At 38.9% G+C, this 21,343-nt stretch overlaps 1 protein-coding gene across 1 annotated transcript in view; it reads right to left on the bottom strand.

The window, feature by feature from the left end:
* The window catches only part of LAMA2 (laminin subunit alpha 2), a 772,405-nt gene extending 761,087 nt beyond the window's left edge, over nucleotides 1-11,318 (bottom strand). Inside the window, exons 1-2 of the mRNA XM_044291170.1 lie at nucleotides 11,253-11,318; nucleotides 5,903-6,151 (exon numbers count right to left, since the gene is read on the bottom strand). Coding sequence (XP_044147105.1) covers nucleotides 5,903-6,151; nucleotides 11,253-11,318 — 315 coding nt within the window. The remainder of the gene's footprint in view (nucleotides 1-5,902; nucleotides 6,152-11,252) is intronic.
* Between the last annotated feature and the right edge of the window lie 10,025 nt (nucleotides 11,319-21,343).

Raw genomic sequence — 21,343 nt, 5'->3', positions numbered from 1 at the left:
TTTTACAGGTCAGTACAAATCCGGCGATAGCTTATATGTGTAGTTTGGGGGCTCATTTATTGTGGGGCAATATGAACTTTTCATTGATACCATTCTGGGTTGTGTTTGACTTGTTGATCACTTCGATCGCCACACGGTGGAGCTGGAGCGCAACCGAAAGTGCACACTTTCGGTTTCAGCTCGCTCAGATGCCGTGGTCAGGAATTGACCACGGCATCAGAGGGGTTAAATGTCCATGATCTGCATTACTGCCGTTTGCGGACATGAGCTGCGGGTGTCTGCTAAAAGAAGCAGGCGGGCGCCATCTTTAAACACCCGCCCAGCGCCATGTACCGCGCTGGGCGTGAAAGAGTTAATGACCAAGTTTTGTTTGTTTTTTTACATTTTCTTGAGTCATATTCCAAGAGCCATAGCTTAATTATTTTTGATAAAGGGGTTTATGGGTTCTTTTTTTGTCATGTACATATAATGTGTTGTATAACTGTTATATTGTATAAGAAAGAAATAGAATTACAATAATATCTCTTTATTTTGTACTGTGCATTAAGGTCCCTTTACATAGGTCAAGGATCAGCCAGATAAGTGCTAGCAAGCCCTTGTAGAAACATTTGTCAGCAATTATCTGCTAGTGTAAAGGTGCCTCCAATTACCCAATGAACAAATGAAGCGCTTGTTCATCGGGTAATATGATAATTAGTGTGGTCACCAAAATCAATGTTTTATATAGTAATAGAGCTCCTCTTGGTTCCCCAAGCAGTACTAATGCAATGTCCATCTTTGTGCACCCACTCAGTTACAATGCCCTGCCCGCTAGGGTTGAGCGAATCAAAGTATCTGAAGTGGACTTTGATCTGAATTTCAGAGATAATTTGATTAGTCACGATTCGTGACTAATCAAATGGATGCTGTGGCCTCTTCGCTCTCATTTACAGTCATTTCAGGGAAAATTGATTGGTTATCATGTAGCATGAGGAAATTCAGTTTCGTGACTCACGAAGATGAATTTCCTCATGCTACATGATAACCAATCAATTTTCCCTGAAATGACTGTAAATGAGAGCGAAGAGGCCACAGCATCCATCTTAATTGAACATCCCACGCAAACTTATGACATCACCACGCTGAACAGCATGATGATGTAATCATGCACCGCGAGAGATGTTGCGTGTAATTGGGAATCAAGATGGCCGCAACGGCCCCTTCAGGCTCAAATGGAAGAGGTGAGTATGATTTATATATTTTTTGATTTTTTACTGATTAACCCCTGAAAGCCCTAATTTTTCATCTCAAATGCCGTGATCAGCGATGAACATGGCATCTGAGGGGTTCGATGATGGACGGCAGCACAATCGTTGTTCCCTGTCATTGCGCATGCTACTTACAAAGACATGCGCTTCTTGATGAAGTAATTCATCACAAAGTGGATTTCTTAGAGAAATTTTAAGTAGTCACATTGAATTTATGTAAACTTCGCTCATCACTAATGCCCACTTTTGTAAGGAGAAGTACTATGCCCTATTGGATGCACGCATGAAATATTTATATTCTTACACAGAGGCACAATATTCTTGTTACTGTCACTTTAAGTAGGTGTAATGGTAGAGCCTCTCTTGCTAAAGCCTGGGGGACTATGCACCGCATAACATATGCTCCAGGGGTCAGGTTGTGCCTGAGATGGCTAACTTCTCTTGTCTGAACCTTCAAATTCTGTATGGGACCAAGAGAGTCTACCCTTATTACATTAAAAGTTAACTTTTATATTTGACCTTGTAGATTAGATACTCCAACACAGCTTCCTGTGCCTGCGCTCAATACTTGCATAGGGAGGGTATTTACAGATCTGATTCTGTGTCAGTCACCAGTATCATTGGTGCAGTCACCTGTAGACACATTCTTTGATCTCTAAGTGGCTATTGGCCAACCAGACCTAATACAATGATGAACTTGTTGGGACTTAAATGATGCCCAGGACAAAACGCAGCCACTGGCTCCCTGTCTCTCACTGTCCTCACACTGCAGTCTGAGAAAGCTACATCTTTCCTCAGACTTCCAACACTTATTTGGTTCTTTTCTTTCAATACACTGTCATGCTCCTGTATGGCTTACTAGGCCTCAGCAGGCCTCAGGATATATGTACAAGGCAGTGTAGTTTAATCTTTTAATTGCAGATTTTGTCATAGATTTTGAAGCAGATTTGCCCCAGCTTTCGCCCTTTGCATTGTAAAGAATAATATCTGCACTGAAAATCTGCACAAACAATTGAAATGTTGCAGATTTTAAAATTCACATCACAGATCAATTTTCGCAAGAAAACTTTCTGCACCGTGTAGCTCAGATTTTGAAAATTCCATCTACTTAGCTGTTACTGTATTACACTGTGGAATTTTTACAGGACTATCCATGTGAAAAGTTTACTAGTAATACTCATTGTGGACATTTATGTAACACCCCAGAGTTGTGTTTCTACACGCCTCTACCCCGCTACTATCTTCTAAGAGCCTTTACATTGTCATCTGATGTAATTTATATTATGTCTCCCCAAATGTGCATCTAAAACTAATTTTCCAGGTTTACCAGCAGGTGGCAGCAACTCCATTGGCAAGGTACAAGTCCCAGTTTAGTATATCTAGGATGGAATGGATTATTCCAGCTTAGCTGCCCCTGTGGGAGTATAAGATGGTGGTAGAAGAGTGGGTTAAACAGGTCCTGGATGACCCCTGGCCGGGGTACCCCAAACTTACCAGATGCACTGGAACTGTACTCTGGTTTTCAGTAGAGAGAGGCGTCAGGTTTCTCCAGGATCACCACAGTGGGGAGGAACTGTTTGTGGGCCGCCGCTCCATCAATTGGACCTACCTGCCTCAGGCCCGCTACAACTTATATGTTGGAGATCAGGTGGAATATACCCCAATGCGGTCAATTCAAGGCCCCTTTGCCGCAGGAGTGACACTCCTGGCCAAGCCACTATCCCCTGCATTTACCCCTGAGACCTGGCAGGAAGACCCGGGCTCTGCAGGGAGGGTCCATTGTTTGCAGGAGACCCCAGATGGCAAGTTGCGGTTCAGGGAACAAGCCCAACCTGAACCAGAGCCACTAATTCCTGACCTGGCTGCACCCCCCAACACTACGAGTGGGTCAGGTAAACAATTTTGTCCTAACTTTCAACCCCAGGGTGCAACCGTACATTTTGCCCTGGAAGATCCCACAGGCACCCCCAGTTTGCCTTTCAGAGCCTCTTCAGCCAGAGGTTTTGTCCACCTCTGCACTGGCTAGGGATTCCGGCCAGCAGGTCACCACAGCGTTCACCAGGCTGACTTCTCAGTCAGTACCAAAGAACACCACAAGAGGGCAGTGGTGCACCACAACTGCTGCGACTTTTAACTACCAGAAGCAGGAGCACCCCCTGATGAGCTTTAGCAGCTCGAGTAGTGACCTGCAAGTCCTTCTCTAAATGTCTTCTTAATCCTAAATAAAGAACTTATGGGAGCCACAGTGTGGACTGGTCCTGAAATCTGAGGGACTGTTGGCCAGTTTTGTTTTCTCAGTTGCCGTTTAATTACAGCCTCAGATGGATGGCCACTTTTGTGAGGACTCCCTCCATCTTCAATAACTTTTTATACCCGTTTACCCATTGTTTTATCCCCTTTCTCAGGTTATTTGAGAGCCTCATGGGACTATGGTTCTCATCATGCTGCTATTTGATATGTGTTTTATATAACATTTTATAATGTTCCTTGGATTACAAATATACCTCCTATTGGATTACAATTGACTCTATTGTTTCCCGTTGATTAAAAATGATTTTTGTGTTTTTTTTCTACTTGTTACAAGTTATGCAACGTTACAAGCTTGCACCCAAAGAAAAGACTCAAACGTGTACCTGAGCTCTTTGTGACTTATACTGTTCTAATCTTGTACTAATTTTGCTTAAATGTTTACAGGTTTAGCAACATTCAAGTACTTATGCCCATTGTATGGACTCTTTCACAGATGCCGCAATGTGAATTTATGCACTTTTTGTGAAACTGCACTTAACTTTTGCATTTAGCCAGATCAGTAGCACCTTGCTTCTGTGTGCCTTGATGTACAGCTCTGTTATCTTTATACGGACTGCCTCATTTAACGCTTAATACTAATGGCCTACATCTGGTGTCATATATTTTTCGGGTACCCGGGTAGGACAAGTGGTAAGTCCCAAACAGGTCCAGCAGCTACAAGGGTAACTTAGAGAACGGCTAAGAGAACGGCTAGGGGAATAATATACCCCTCCTTCCTGTTTGTTACATGTGCCAAGATTGGTAATGGGACTACTAAACTCCCCATCCTGGTATGTCTTCAAGGAGTTTCATGGGATTAGTATACCCTCCTCCTGTGACATTGCCAGAAGCGCATGGAGAAGCATATATCACAAGGTCTGTTTGTTTACTGCCAGTGACTTACCGAGCTTCTCCTCACTTAGCTAGGCGGAGACTTCTGCCTAGCAGTGAGCACAGTGACATCACCAGCACAGATGGGCAGTCTATAGCTCTGCCTTAGGCTGTTTTGTAGTCTTTACCTAGCATGGTGAGGAGAAGCCCGATACATCACTGTCAGTAAACAAACAGACCTTGTGCTGCGCGATGCAACACAAGGCAAGGGGGAGTATCGGGGCAATGAAATGTTCCAATGATCCACTCATAAAGATTAAAAGAATAAAGAACAGCTGATATCTGGGTTTAGACCTGAACCCAGACAACCATTTAAACACTGCATACAGAGTAAAGCAAAACATGGATACAGGCCATGTGCATCCCACATATTTCCCTTCCATGGGCCCCACAGTTTGCTAAAAATTCCTAGTCTTTTTCTGCAAAATGGACATGTTCTATATATTTTTATTTTCGGTGCTGTGTAACGGGTATACAGATGTGGACAGAACAGTGTGTGCTGTTTGCATCTTTTGCGGCTCCATTGAAATGAATGGGTTTGCATCTGATCTGAAAAAAATGCGTATTGGATGTGGACCGAAACTACAGTCGTGTATATGAGGTCTAAGGCACATTAACATAGGTAAAGGAGCTTTACACAGCAAAGTATTACAGGGCAACTTTGTAAAGCAGCAAGTATGGGACACTTGCAGTTTACCCCCTTACACGTGTAAGAATGCTTGCTATTGGTTAGGGAAATGGTAATGTCTATTCGGCAATTTATTCATACATTGCTGTAAGAAAAATGTTCCTTCATTATTATTTCATAGGGATTACGAGGATTTGCTAAAAAAAATAAAAATAAAAAAAAATGGCCTGTCAGGAGAGCTGGCAGGTGATCTTTAAGCATGGAAGTGTACGAATTACTACAATGCTCCTTGTCTATTCTGCTGTCTTATGTTTCATATCTTTTCCTTGTGAATTCTGCCATGTATTCGAATATTGTTGTTATCTTCATGTATTTCAGTTCTTTTTTTTTATTCTACTATATGTGATTTCTCCTGTGGAGCCACATTGGTGAACTGGGACATAGCTTTTTCCATACAATGTGTAGTGTTGTAAACGCATAGACAAGTCTCATTAGTACTCAAAGTAAATACATTCGGCAGGAACCCATTACAATCACGAGATGCTGCTGCCATCGCTGCCATTTCTGCATAATGGAATGAATTTTCTTTTTCAACTTTAAACTTGTGGGTGCATCTTTCTGTCACCTTTGCTTCTCTGTCTGTCTTCTTTGTGCGGAAACATTACTCTGTGGAAATGTAAATGCATTTCCCAATTCCCCCCCTCCCCTGCTATGTTACAGGCAATCAGAGAGCACTGTCAGCCCGCAGTGTGCCGCTGTCAGGGAAATAAAACCTGTCAGTTAGAGCACGGTTAAGTCAGCTTTTGGCGCTGTCAAGTCTTTACAATTGCTTCATTGCACAATTTACCTCTCCATTTTCAAGTGGGTGAATCTTTGAATAATGAGATGTGCAGATAACTTCATCGTCCTTCGTGTATAAGGGTACGCCAGGTCGGGGAATAATATTATACCGGGTCAAACACTCGCTGTCAGTGATGGCGTGGTACTGCCATGGTTTATAAGTAATCCCGTCAAGAGATCTTTCTAAAACCCAGTTTCCAGGCCGTGGGGAGTTGGCAGCTTTAATGATAACATAAGCAATCTGGAAAACCTGCAGAGAGGAACACAAAGAAATGTTTTAACATATTGAAATAGAAATTGTATAGTAAATATGCATATCACATTTGAAGAAATCCGCCATCAGTATCTAGATAACACATGTGTGTTACATTCCAAAAATTTCCCATGGCTTTCTGAAGGAGCAAACTGCAAAAACAATCACACACATCACAACATGACATCAGGGCACAGAACGTCCTCTAAACTATTAGAAAGTTTCCCTCATTGCTTTCTTACCATTTGTCCTGCAGTATTTCAGTACAAATCCTGAGACTGAAAATGAGACTTCTCTAAAATGTAACCAAAGGTAATCAATCCGATCATGCATCCAAAAAGGAGGCAGTGAATCTTCCATCAAAAACAATGAGAGATGGAAAAGGCTTCTTGAAGCTATTACAGGTATATAGCAAAAAGCATCCCAAGTACAAGGTAAGTCATTCTAGTTTGTACAAAGGGATTGTCGTGTATCTTAAAGAGACGCTACCATCTCCAATAGCCTGTATGTTAATATTCTATATGATTTTACATTTTTATTAAAAAAAATGGGTGGATGGTTTCCTGGATATAATATTTTATGTCACTCTGTTTATTCTGATTCCTGTTATGGCTCTTTAACTTCCTCCTATGTTTGGATTTTTTGCATAGCAAACTGACTTGCTTGACTTTATTAATCAGACCATTCACTGTAACAAGTGAGGGAAGGAGATGAGTGACTTAGTTATAGCATTACACATTATACTATAAGTGCAGGGCTCTTCTGTGGGCATCTTTACCTAGGACTATCAAGAGAACAATAGAGCTATCATACTGCCATCCCAATTCTACATCTACTATTTTACTGACAGATAACACCTCCTCACAAAAACAGTAAACTAACAATGGGAATCCTATCTATATAGAAGTTTTATCTATAAGTGGTGAATTTAATCTTCAATGAATCAGTACTGCTGAAATTAAACAAACTCCCAAAACATATTTAAGGCATACTTATGGAAGTATCCATTTAACTCAATACAAGAAAACATGTATAGACCTATATTACCTTAATCCCACATTGCATCTTGTAATCACTTAAATTAATCTGAATTCATGAGTATTTATATGAATATGACTCATGTGGCCAGCCATACATTCAGAATGTGCAACAGGATCATGGGATAATGAGGTGTCTTACAGATTCAAGGGCTCATTTATTAAGACTGGTGATTCACATGCTGGTCTAAAAGGGGTTGTCTCAGTTGAGCAAATGGCATGTATCATGTAGAGGAAGTACAGGGCACTTACTAATATATTGTGATTATCCATATTGCCTCCTTTGCTGGCTTAATTCACTTTTAGATCACATTATACACTGCTCATTTTCATGGTTACAACCACCCTGCAATCCATCAGTGGTGGCCATGCTTGCACACTGTAGGAAAAAGCCTATGTGTGGTCCCACGGTTCCAGCCACCAGAGAGGCTGGCACTTTTTCCTATATTGTGCAAGTACGACCATTGCTATTAAGCTATTTTCTACGTCAAAAGCTAGCATACAAAATAATGACTGAGATGGACATGCCGATACACCCTTTTCCCTGCCCTTGCCACTCTGAGCAGGGAAAAGTAACAGATTTTGAAGCAAAATGGCATGCAACAAAATCTGCCACTGATGTATGCCACTATTTCGTATATCAGTTAATAAGTGAGACCATCAGTCTTTACATTGCCAAAAGAAGGCCCAATTATCACAATGGATATTGAATTGGAGGAGGGATGAAGTAAGTCTCAAGCTCTGAAGCAACCTTTCCGGCTTTGTCTTTAGAGTTTATATAAAATCTGCTATGTCAGTTTTGTTTCATAAAAAAATTACAAGCAACTTTGCATGCAACATTTTGTGTGAATTTTGGTGAACTTTTGCTACTTTTGATGAAAAATAAAGAAATATATAGGAAATAGATAGATATATATGAAATATATGATAGATAAATACCTTTACTTACTTACTAATACCTTTAATTAGATTCTGATTTCTAATCAAAACAATCTTAAAGTATCTTCGTTTCTACTTAGGTCTCATAAAAAAAAAAGCCTTAGAAAGTCGACCATGTCAAGTGTTCAATATCTGGGTCAAAATTTATATTCTTTGAAAATGCAATTATTGGCTTCTCTGAAGAACATAAGGTAGCTATGTTATGAATCCTAAACTAATTAGCATTCTGAACAGACTTACACTGCACATCAACTTTCTAGTTCCTTCCTTTGGATGTCTCCCACTCCCTTTATCGGATTTCTTTCATCCTGTCACTCTGTTCTAAAACTTACATGAATAATAAAAATGCATGCACATCATTACCTCAAAGAATCTGTTTCACAAGAGAAGACAAATTACATTCTTAGACATATTCACACTCTTCTGGTCCTGGAATATATATTTTTCTATCATTTATCTATCCACGCCAGTAAGGAAAACTAATAGCATTAACCAAGCCTTGTTTAGAACATGGGTGGCAACCCAGGTTGCCAACCAGAGTTTTTCTTTTTTCTGGACAACTTATCACAAATCAGACATATTGGAAAACCATAATGAATGATAAACAAGATAAGTAATACACGTCTATAGCTCAAGATAATGATAAGAAAACCTTACCATTACCGGTGTTTTAGACGCCAGTCTTAATAAAGTCCCTTTGCTGGCGGTGGATCAACGAGGTGCCGGCCTCTTCATAACTTTGGCGGATCCAGCGCCACTTTTAAATGTAAGACAGCTTATTAGCTGTCTTACATTTAGACAATTTTCTACGCCTAAAACAGGCATAGAAAATAAATAATAAGACGGGCTGACAGCCACTTCACGCCCACTTTTTTAGACCTGGTGTGGGTGTGGAAAAGTTACAGATTGCGGCACAACTAACCTCAATCTGCACCTGAAATACGCCTAATATAGGTGTATTTCAGGTTGATAAATAACCCCCCTAAGAGTCTCAATAGAAATTAGCGTAGTGAACTTTTCTTTTTGGAAGAAAAGTTAATTTGCATACCTTCTGGTTTCTGGAAAAGATATTTAAATGAGCTATCCTTCCAGTGAACTCTATGTTTATCTGATGCCAGCAGATGTCAAATATGCTAAATTGCATATATGTTTTCCAAAAATGCAGAGCAGCGTTGGCAGGACTACAAGACTCCACATGCATTATAAGTGGTCTCCCTAATAAGAAAGGGCACCCCAAAGGCCACTCAGCTAACCAGGCCAATTTTCTTCTTGGAAGGACAACTGGTTTGCATGTCTAATTTCCAATGGAGTATTATGAGAGTCTCTCTCTCTCTCTCTCTCTCTCTCGAATTATAAACTGATAGAATTGATTTGCTCATCTCTAATATATGTATACTAACCCCTTTTTAGGGGTTGCGCAGACTAAAAACTTATTGATGTTTAACAAAATGTTTTGCAACTATCTTACATATTTTGCCTTTTAATTCCTTACTAGTACTTGCTGGCAGTTAAAGTGGTTACCTGTTCTTGGAACCAACAACCCCTGGTGTTTAAACCTGGCCCCCTTGACATATTGTAAAAAACCCATTCACCTGTCCACAGTCCCACTGCTACTCCATTCCCATAAGAATCTGGTCCCCACAGAAACAGGAAGCAGCTTGGTCTGTGAAGACTGCGGCCCGTCACAGGCCTCAGTTGTCACAGCGACTTGAAGTAAATCAAAGTACATCACTGTTGTGACAGGAAAAGCATTGGCTACTTAGGTGAGAGGTGAGCTAGTTTATCATTACATGAGCAGCTTTTAGTTATACCTTTGTTTATCAACTTAAAAGCTTTGTATTGATGACAGATCCTTCAACAGATCGACTCCCTCTTGTTCACTTAAATCGGACAGAGTTGTTCTATTGAAGTGTATGGGATAGAGAAGCTGCATTTCCAATGCCGACGGCAAGCAGGTAAACAGTGAGGGGAATACAGTGCTCATATAAGCACTGCATTCTCTTGCTACTGCTGATCCGCGTGGTGCCAGCAGGCAGGCCCCTTTTGATCTGAAATTGATCTCCTATCCTGAGGTCTATATTCTAATTGATACAAACAGTAGGAACAAAAGGTAATAAAGTAAACATGAGGGTTAAGGACATTTCTTACCATTATATTAGCCCCCCCCCCCCTCCCATCCTTACATGACAAAATAACGTGGTGTCAAAAAGCAGGAAATGCTCAACCTCATATGCAGTTGTGCATCTATACCCGGGGGGAGCAAATCCTGCACATGTTGTCCGTTGCTAATGGCGATCCCCAGCAAAAAATGCATACAATGAAGGATGCCCGCAGCGGACCACAAGTCTCCTTTTAACATCAGTGTGTTTAGTCAGATTTTGATGATTGCATCCACCACAGTAGTGCACCTATTCTTGTAAATGTTTACCCCCTCACATCCTTCCCTGCATGACTACCTGTGAAAATTGCAGAGGGTATTTTAATAAAGCTCAGTGTCCATGCAATACTTGAGTACTTGCTATTTGATGGTTATGTGCATCACACAATAAGTCTAAAGCTATAATAGTTCATTAACAGCCTAAAGACAGAATTATTTGTTTCATCATCTTGATCAAGGCCCGAGAAATAATACCCAAGAGTAAATTCAGTGTATCTCAGTTCTTAGTTTATAGGGCCCACTTCAAAGATATACATCAATACTAAGCATGATAAAGACTTCTCTTTGACATGGTAAGTATCATCTCAGCTCCTGCCTTTTATTCATAGAGCTTTTGAAGTGACAAAAAGTTATTTACATTTAATTCAGTTGGGAACATGTTATACTTGCTTCTACATGTCTCTTTCAACAGCTTAACTAAAAGAAATATAGAAGAAAATAGAAGAAAATTCCTTGTGGTGATGTTTATGAACACTGAAATTAAAAACTGATTTCAGAATGCATTGTTCTTTCTTGGGTTTTCTAAAGTACATGACCAAATGTAGCTCTCTAAACATGGATATTCCGTACTAATGCTGGGATTCATTTTCTTGTTATCTGCATGAAGGCTTACAAGGGTTTTCTGGGGCAGAAAAATGTTGCTTTATAAAGGGCCAACATGGGCTAAAAATAAAGAGAAGTAATAACTTACCTTCATTGCAGTTCCAAACCTACTCAGATTCCAACTGTTCTCCACTTCTAGGTTCCGGGTTAACATGTTGGAAATGGCTAGAAATGCTTGCTAAACCAATAACTGGCAACAGTGGTGATCCACCTTAGCCAATTTTTGGCTGAGTGGGCATTTATAGCCATTTCCTGTATGCGAAAACAAGACCAGGATGTGAAAATCTGTAGGGACCTGAGCAGCATCATGATGGAATCATATGGGAGTTAAGTTGAGTATTACTTATTTTAAATTTTTAACTGGCTCTTTTAGAAGCTAATCCTCCCCTGTAAATCATCTAATTTCAGGGTTGCCTGTTGTAGACAAGTTTAAGGTATACAGATTTAAAGAGGTTATTGGGGAAAATACATTGATTGCATATACTCAGGATAGGTCATCAATATCAGATTAGTGGGGCTCCAACGTCCGCTGTTAGAAGAATATAGGCATTTCCAAGGCCAGTGACATCACTGTACACACATGGCCTAGTTGAAGCATTATACGTTGTATGACGCTGTGCTTGGTAAGTGCCCATGAAACCTCCATGCTCACCAAAGTTCCCCAGAGCACCACAGCTGCCTACAATAGCTAATCATGGGAATGCCTGAACCCGGACCCCCAACAATGTGATAATGATAACCAATCATAAGAATAGGCCATCATAATGATTTCTGTGATAACCCCTTTAATAAAGAGAATCCCTTGCTCAGCCCCTCATTGATCTGGAGCAGAGGGTATCTTCAAAGATTGTTCCTCCTTTTGTTAAACCTGTTATTTAATGGATATTCAACACTACACAAGAAATGGACACTTACCCTGATGAGATCAGCACCCTTCATGATCAGCACATCATCAGTTTCCTAACTATCAACATGTGCTGACTAAGCCATAAATATATGTAAATAATACAGTCTGGTGACTATTACTTATTACTTAAAGGGGTTATCACATTCAACGTAATAAAGACTCAAATTAAAAAGAAAGTGTCATGTGGAGATGAACTATAGGGAAGCTTACTTCATAAAGAATGGTTCTAAGGGGTTTCCCTGATGTTTTACATATCATCAATTACGTTCACTGTTGCTCAGAAGTGAAAGTTAGGTCACATGACAGCAATTTAGTAAACAAAGTGTGATACCTCTTGGTGCAAAAACACAACCTTGATAGATGAATATAGAATCTTTTTTTATTTAGTAATAAGCGACAACGCGTTTCAGAGTCAATGTACTCCTTTCTCAAGTCTAGAAAAACACAATATTAATAAAAAATGATGTACAACAATGAAGGTTATACAGATATAAAAAAAATATCAATACAATAAAAGATGATAGATAGTTAAAGCATTTTTTTAAAGGATTTGAAAGTTCTATATATAAAATAATATAGTCAAATATAGTTCATAAGTAAGCGTACAGTGAACAGTGCAAGAAGCGTGTGGGAAAACTGTCAAATATGTGGTTCATACGGCGCCCATTGGGTTCATAATAATAATAATTATATATCATTAAATGATGAATAATACATGATTAAAGTTGCATATAATGATGGTGGCAAAAGAGGATAATTCATGTGTTTAAATTGTGAAGTTGGGATATATATAAAATGCATGATTAAATGGTTAAAAATATATATGATGAAGGGGGACTGGTCTATGTGATCAAATTGGAAGGTTCAAAGAAATTAAGGTAAAAATGATTTGGTGAATATGGGGGGAGAGAGACCACTATCATAGATGAAATTTATGTGTTCAAGATGAAACCATTATAGTTTTTATGAGGAACTGACGGTAGTCAAAGCTGTGAAAAAATTTAATACAGAGGGGATGATATAGAAGGCTTTAAAGGGAACCTGTCACCTGGATTTTGTGTATATAGCTGAGGACATAGGTTGCTAGATGGCCGCCAGCACATCCGCAATACCCAGTCCCCATCGCTCTGTGTGCTTTTATTGTGTAAAAGAAACAAATTGATACATATGCAAATTAACCTGAGATGAGTCCTGGGACAGGACTCATCTCGGGTTAATTTGCATATGTATTAAATCGCTTTTTTACACAATAAAAGCACACAGAGCTATGGGGACTGGGTATTGTGGATGTGCTAGCGGCCATCTAGCAGCCCATGTCCTCAGCTTTATATACAAAATCCCGGTGACAGGTTCCCTTTAAGAGGATTGGATCGAATGAGATGACATAAAGCTGTTCCAAATAAAGGCTGGAACATAATGCAATGATTATACAACATAGTCTGGTTAAATTAATGATAAAATAATGTCCTGAGATGTCACTATGGAAAAGAAAGAAAAGAAAAGAGGATCGTTGGGTGTCAGGGTGCTGCAGCTGGATGACCTGATGAAGGGGCAGAGGAGAGGTTAGACTATGGGGACTGTGGTGTCAAAAGAAATTAAATGGCTGCTAGGGTAGTACGGCCTGTGTACTGTAGTCCACATATACATTCCAACAGATAAATAACGTAAGTCTAGGACCAATTTAGAAACTATTTGATTTCGAATTGTTCTCCAGTGATATTGCTTGAGAATTTAGAGACCCAGGAAGAATTTTTTAGGCAACATTTTCACCAAAGGTGTCCGCATCTATAGCTCCCAAAAAATTGGAGAAAAAGAGTGGTGGAATGTGGTGTGTTTTTTTGGTCCCGGAACCGACTGGGAGCAATAAGGTTCTTGAGAGTTTGAGCCCCCCTGAGGGTTATTTGAGGTCTGGATCAAATGTGTTTTTTTTAAAAGGGATCCACTTGAGGGATGGGCGAATGTTTGTTAAGGATGTTCCGCAGGATATTATGGTTGATATTATATGTAGTGATAAAAGTTGATTTAAAATTTTTGGTAGCCTTCGGATCATTTTGTTAAGTAAGGCACTCTTCCTGAGTGTGTTCTTGTGCCCCCTGGTAGGTGCCTCTATGACCTTATTAGGATACCCTTTGTTTTGAAATCTCCTTTTGATGATCTGGCTCTGGTATTTGAAATCCCCATAATTTGTGCAGTTTCTGCGGATTCGCTTTAATTGGTTGAACAAAATATTATTTTTCCATTTTTTGTGATGGGCGCTTTTGTAATCCAAGCAGCTATTGCCGTCTACTTTCTTGAAGAATGATTTGGTCTCTATAGATTTTCCTTTGGAGGAAAGGACCAAATCTAAGTATTCTATGGCTACTTTAGAATAGTTAGCTATAAACATAAGGTTAAAGGTGTTGTTCAGATGGGCGGTGAAGTTGTCAGCATAGTCCATGCTTCCATTCCAAATTAATAGCAGATCGTTGATGTACCGCCTGTAGAATATGAATTTGTTGCGTCAAGGGTGTTTGTTATAAATAAATTGTTCTTCAAATAATCCCATATATGAATTCGCAAAACTTGGGGAGAAATGGGTGCCCGTAGGCCGGCTGGCTGTCAATCCAAGGCCCCGCCCCCTCCTCCAGTTCTTTAAGGCATGCTTTCTCACACACAGACCTCACAGGTACAATCAACGATCCTCTTTTCTTTTCTTTCCATAGTGACATCTCAGGACATTATTTTATCATTCATTTAACCAGGCTATGTTGTATAATCATTGTATTATGTTCCAGCCTTTATTTTGAACAGCTTTATGTCATCTCATTCGATCCAATCCTCTTAAAGCCTTCTATATCAGCTTTGACTACCCTCAGTTCCTCATATAAACTATAGTGGTTTCACCTTGAAAACATATATTTCACCTTGGATAGTGGTCTCTCTCCCCCCATACCTTCATTTCTTTGAACCTTTCAATTTGATCACATCAACCAGTCCCCCTTCATCATATATATTTTTACCCATTTAATCATGCATTTTATATATATCCCAACTTCACATTTTAAACGCATGAATTATCCTCTTGTGCCACCATCATTATATACGACTTGAATCATGTATTATTTATCATTTAATTATATATCATTATTATTATTATGAACCCAACGGGCGCCATATGAACCACATATTAGACAGTTTCCCCACACGCTTCTTGCACTGTTCACTTACTTATGATTGAACTATATTTGACTATATTATTTTATATATAGAACTTTCAAATCCTTTAAAAAAAATGTTTTAACTATCTATCATCTTTTACTGGATTGATTTTTTTTATTTTTATATCTGTATACCCTTCATTGTTGTATGTCATTTGATATTAATATTGTGTTTTTCTAGACTTGAGAAAGGAGTACATTGATTCTGAAACGCGTTGTCGCTTATTACTGAATAAAAAAAAGATTCTATATAAATCTATCAAGGTCATGTTTTTGCGCCAAGAGGTATCACACTTTGTGTACCATCCTAGTACACATCCCCCTATTGTGTTCCACATCACTCCTCTGGAGAACCGACCACTCCACCTACGAGGATTGAGAGATTCCGGCAGCACTGCCCCTTTGCCCTCACGAGAGTTGTGCCTGCGTATACACAACACCAGACGGTGAGCACAACTATTGGCACGTTCTATTCTTAAATATCTTTTTAAATTCATACTACCCTATGAGCACCTTTCTCTTTTTGCCACACATGCTAATGACAGCAATTTGGATTTAAAAAGTACAGGATCTTTAATAAATACTTAGGAAGAGTAATTTTTTTCTTATCATTAAAGTATTTGTCCTACGGAAAAATATTTAACATTTTTCAAAGAAGCACCTGGTTCTGAAAAATGTTGTATTTGCATGTAATTAAAAATGTATTCTAGCTACTGAGTTGTTCAATGAAATCCATCTGTAAAGTGCCACCTGCTGTTTGTTCTTTTTCACATTTTTCTATCCACATCAGTGATCATGCTCCATTCCATCCTTCAACAGTCACCAGCTAAAGCAAATGGACACACCCACTGAGCTGCCATCTTTAAATAAATCTAGGAGAGCAATTGAAACAATGAATGGGAGATCTCTGGAACCAGGCCTGTTCAGGTACAGGCCTGAATCTACCTTTGTCAGAAATAGATTGTCATGTACTACTTGGTCAGAATTTTATTTTTCTTTATAGGACACCTCATAGGATAACCCCTTTAAGGTACACAGATGAAATTCAGAAGTCATATGTAGATATATAGATATAAATATAAAATATATATATGCATAATTTTTATGAAGGTAATAAACTCCTCCACTGATGGGTAATATTAAAGCTACGACATACAAGGCACTTCAGACTGTTATGGTGGTGGTCTGTTGCTCACTTTTGCTCCTCTCCTGTTGGTGGCCACAGCTGCTGATCTGCTCACCCATTTTAAAGCTCCAGAGCTCAGGCAGTCTGGTCTGTCTGTCCAACTGTACTGCGGGTGGACTAATGCTGTCCTCTCACACAAGCTATGGCATGCTTCCTGCTGGCAATGCCTTTCACTGTCCGTAAGGTGTACACGCATTCTCTGTTTCTTAAAGGGCAGCCAATGACTGGCTACCATGAGGTACTTAAAGGGAATATGTATTCAGAAAATGTCCTACTGTTTAGATCATGTTTTTATGTTTTTATTTTTAAAGAATTTTTGATAAGGGAATTTTTTATTTCCCATTTCAATATCTATAAAAAAATAAAAATAAATTCCTGAGGCTTTTGTACTGGCCACTAAGCCTAATGATAGGAGTCACTTTTTAGTCTGTACAGATCACTTTACTTTAGTTATATATTATTCTAAACCTGCCTGTAATGATAAGGAGAGATCACCTTTTAGTATAGATAAGACATTCACAATAGGTGATTGTCAGAGTTTATCTAGTCTTCCCTTGTACAATGACCTATGCACAGATCACAGACCATGCCTAGAAAACTCTCCCATAGAAGTCAATGTAGTCCCCTCCTGACTATTGTGTCTGTGGTCCATTAGGCTGCCATAAAGCAACTTTCTTAATGCTGTGTAAATGCTGTTAAGAACAGCTCAGGTAAGATGTCAACCACCATAATCATGTCCAGTAAATAGAATTTAAAAAAATCAAAAAATAAAATCAGATTAGAAAAAAATAATATGTGTTGATATCTGGGTTTTAACGGGCAGATACAATTTTTGGTGACACATTCCCTTTAAAGGGGTTATTCAAGACTATAAAATGCTCCCCCATATGCCCGGCCCCTCACAATGAATATATTTACCTGGCTCCCCACGTTGCTCCTGGTCCCCGCACCGCCGCTGCTGCTTCTCCCCATGAGCGGGTGAAAACATTGGGTGTGGGCGGCAACAGCCAATGGCAGATGGGGACGGGGACAAGCCTCCCTAGCATCACCTGCAAGGCATTACTGACTAAATTATTTAGAGAAAAAAGTTTTATCAGCTCTGCCTTGGCAGAAGGCAATTAATTATAAGATCCCAAAAATATCTCAATAGGCATCTAACAAAGTCACTAAAAAAGACAGTCTTCTTCCTTCTAGAGGACAGATTAAGTCTTAGTGAGGCTTTTTAAAATTTTTGGTTACTTTTAACTGATTTGGCATCTACTTAAAATTCCCCAATAACATATTAATAAAAGTTACATAAGGATCTCTGCCCTTCAGAAATTATTATTCAGAACTATAAACAGTTCACCTAAAGGGAATCTGTCACCATGATTCTAGACCATTATCTGCAGGGGTTCTACAGATAAGGAGTCCATATCTTTTATTTTTAATTTCCTGCTACTCCTTAGTACCCTTCTGTTGGCACCCAAAGCTACGCTGAAATACACAGTCTAGGCTCCAGTGCTAGCAGAATGGCGAGGACTTGTGCGCATGCACAACAGTTCCAAAAATGCATTTCAGTGCAGTGCTGAGCAGAATAGGGAGCTGTAGGAAAATAAAAGAATAGAAATTATCTGCAGTACTACTCCAGTATTACTGCTGATAATAGCAGTACCAATATTGTTGTGACAAATTCCCTTCAAGCAATATATTTATCAATTAACTCAACCGAAAGTACCAGCATGAACATTGTAGTGCTGGTAGAGACAATAGGTGCTTCTATTCTAGTACTACTTGCTTGGGTCAAAAAGCATTTTTTTTTTTCTGAGTATTTCTCTGAGAAAGGATAGAGGCATATTTGAAAAAAACTACAACATGTAAATAGGATATATTAACAATTGTATGTGAATGAATAATTTGAATTAGCAGAAGCACATTTTACTGGTTTACTGGTATTTATTCAAACATAAGTTCATAAAAGTTAATTATTTTTTTTTAAGCATTCCACCAGCACCATCCCAATTCTTTTTGTCAGGGATGCTCAACCTGCGGCTCTTCAGCTATTGTAAAACTACAACTCCCACCATGACCTTCTGCTGCCGCCTGCTTCATACATAAAGTGGGAGGAACAGGTGCGTGACATAGTGAGCTACACTGCCGCCCGCCCTGCTTCCTGCCTTCTACATAAGATTGTAGTAAGTACTACAGGCTGGATTTCACATGATTTCTATAGTTTAAGATTGCCTACAGGTTAGATATGGTTACTACAGTGAGCGAGATCCAGTGTAATAGAATACAGTGACTGCATCGGGCCCCGCTGCCATTACAAAACCCGACGCCGGCACCAAACCCCTCCTCCCTCCACGCTGATACACCTGTGGCTGCGGCGTATTAGTGTAAATTGCAGCATTCGCCCCATAAGACGTACTGCCATTTTGCCCCCACTTTTGAGGAAAGTGCGTCTTATAGGGCGAAAAATATGGTACATGCAATTACAAAAGTATTCAGATCCAGGTGCTGATTTGAAAACTGTAGAATATTTTTTGCGGGACAACCGCTTTGAGCTGCCAATGCATACGCCCCATTATAAATTAAACACATGCTCTGGCAGTCCAGGCACCTACAATGAAATTTACACCAGCTTGTAGCTTGTTCTTTTAATTCATGACAATATTATGTTGACCTTAGATGTAGCTGATTGACACTGCATGCTGTTATTTAGTCTATGATCTACATGTAGAAAAAAAAGAAGTCGAGGCTCACCTGGTCCCGGTCTGAGATGGAAGCATGGAAAATCACCAGGAACTCAGCGATAATGGACTATAAGTAAAAAGAGGAAATCCAGCTTCCAAACGACCATATAAATGCTTTAATGAAAAAACTTGCTAAAATCCAGACATATACATCAGGTCTACGTGTTTCAGATCAACAAATTCAGATCCTTACACATGTCATTTTAGCATGTTTTTTCATTAAAGCATTTATATGGTCGTTTGGAAGCTGGATTTTCTCTTTTTACTTATGATCTACATGTACATCCAAACTCTTCTCTGTAAATGACTCCCCCAGTTGCCTCCTAGGATATATGTACATTATTAGTACCATAAGTTTGTGTTCAGTTGTTTGACCTTAAATACCCATTTCTTGAAGTTCTTACATACCCATGTATGTAAATAAAATAATAATACCAGTGACTTCAGCACTTCACTACCATTTTATGGTTGAGGTTTTATTACTACTAGATGCTTCTGTTTCCCAATAGAATCAGAAGATGGGATGAGAAATTTCATTAATTGACCCATGGCAACAGTTGCATCCTGTTCAAGGCCACTGAGCTCTTATGATTAACTGCTATATGTATGACCCATACTACTACCAGTGTTTAGCTATTTTATGGCTATGTGCTCGGATGTATGCCCCTATTTACAATGACTCCAACTAAGACACATGCACTAAATAATTACCAGTGTCTTCATACCTTGAGCCATGTATTGTACATCACACCGTATGTCATAGAGTGACATAAAGTCCCATTATACTTATGATTAATACAAGTAAGGTTTATTGTGATAAAAACACCACATCGGTAAAAGCAGTATAAATGGAAAGAAAATGATAACTGGAAGAATTTTTAATTAATGATTTTTTCCTAGCAAACTCATTTCCATTTTAGCATGCAGTGCAACAAACAGATGATTAGAAATAAATGAACTTGCCAATACATTCTATATTGCACATAATTAAATGTGCTGCACCCACCATTATCTGACAAATGATAACTTTAACTTAGTAGACCTTTTCTTTTATAAATTTCTGCATTCCATGAGCTATTTTCACATCTCTGTGAATATAAGCCGTATAGCTTTTTTTTTTTTTGCTAGAAGAGTTAAATTTTTTTTAATGGTGCCATTTTTATAATGTATTGTATTGTTATTTTTTTTTTTAAAGAAACGTGTTAGAAAAAGCTGGCAACACTATTTTCTAGGTCAATACAATTTTCGTGATATTGCTTATGATTTAACCCCTTAAGGACATAGCCTACTTTGGTATTTAAGGCTCAGTATTTTTTAATCCCAGGTTTTCAAGAGACATCACTTTTTAGATTTTCCGTTGACATGAGGAAAAGTTTTATGCAAGGCAAGTTATATTCTATAATAGCGTCATTTTGGGTATATTTGGTGAATTGTATTACAAAAAAAAAAAATTGGGGGTCGACACTGGTAAAAAATAACACCATTATTTTTTTTTTGTTTTTATGGTTTGTTTTCTACAGTGTTCATTGCAGTGTTCTGTTGCCTTACTACGATTATGAACATACCAAATTCATATGGTTTTTGCAATGTTTTACTTTTTTCTTTAAAAATTAAGATTGCTTTGAGTCACTATATTCTAACACCCATAACGTTTTTATTTTTTTGTCAACAAAGCTGTGGGAGGACTCATCTTTGCAAGATAAGCTAAAGTATTTTACTTTAGGACACATTAGATATTAGTTAAGGATATATCAGACTTTCTTTTTTCTTTAACATCAGATGCCGATTTTGCTACATACTGCAGCATGGACAGCAGCTAGACAGGCTGGGAGTTACTCAATAAGGCCCTGGTAGGTCAATACAGGTATCTAGTGCCATGTTAACTACAGTGCATCACACAGTTGATGGAGAGTGTGTGGAAGAGGATCCAAAGAATGAACATATCGATTAAGGTGCTCCCACCTATACACAATTGGGTTCAAGTCTGCAGAATTTGGTGGCCAGGATGGCCCTTAAAGTCTTGATCATGCTCTTCCAACCAATGTCGGGCATTTCTAGCTGTGTGAAATGTTGCATTGTCTTTCTGGAAGATAACATTCGCCCAAGGGAAGAAAACCAGCATGTACAGTGGATATGAAAAGTCTACACACCCCTGTT

This window comes from Bufo gargarizans, chromosome 4, assembly GCF_014858855.1.
Source record: "Bufo gargarizans isolate SCDJY-AF-19 chromosome 4, ASM1485885v1, whole genome shotgun sequence".
NCBI lineage: Eukaryota > Metazoa > Chordata > Amphibia > Anura > Bufonidae > Bufo > Bufo gargarizans.
This window is presented reverse-complemented; position numbering and strand designations above follow the sequence as displayed.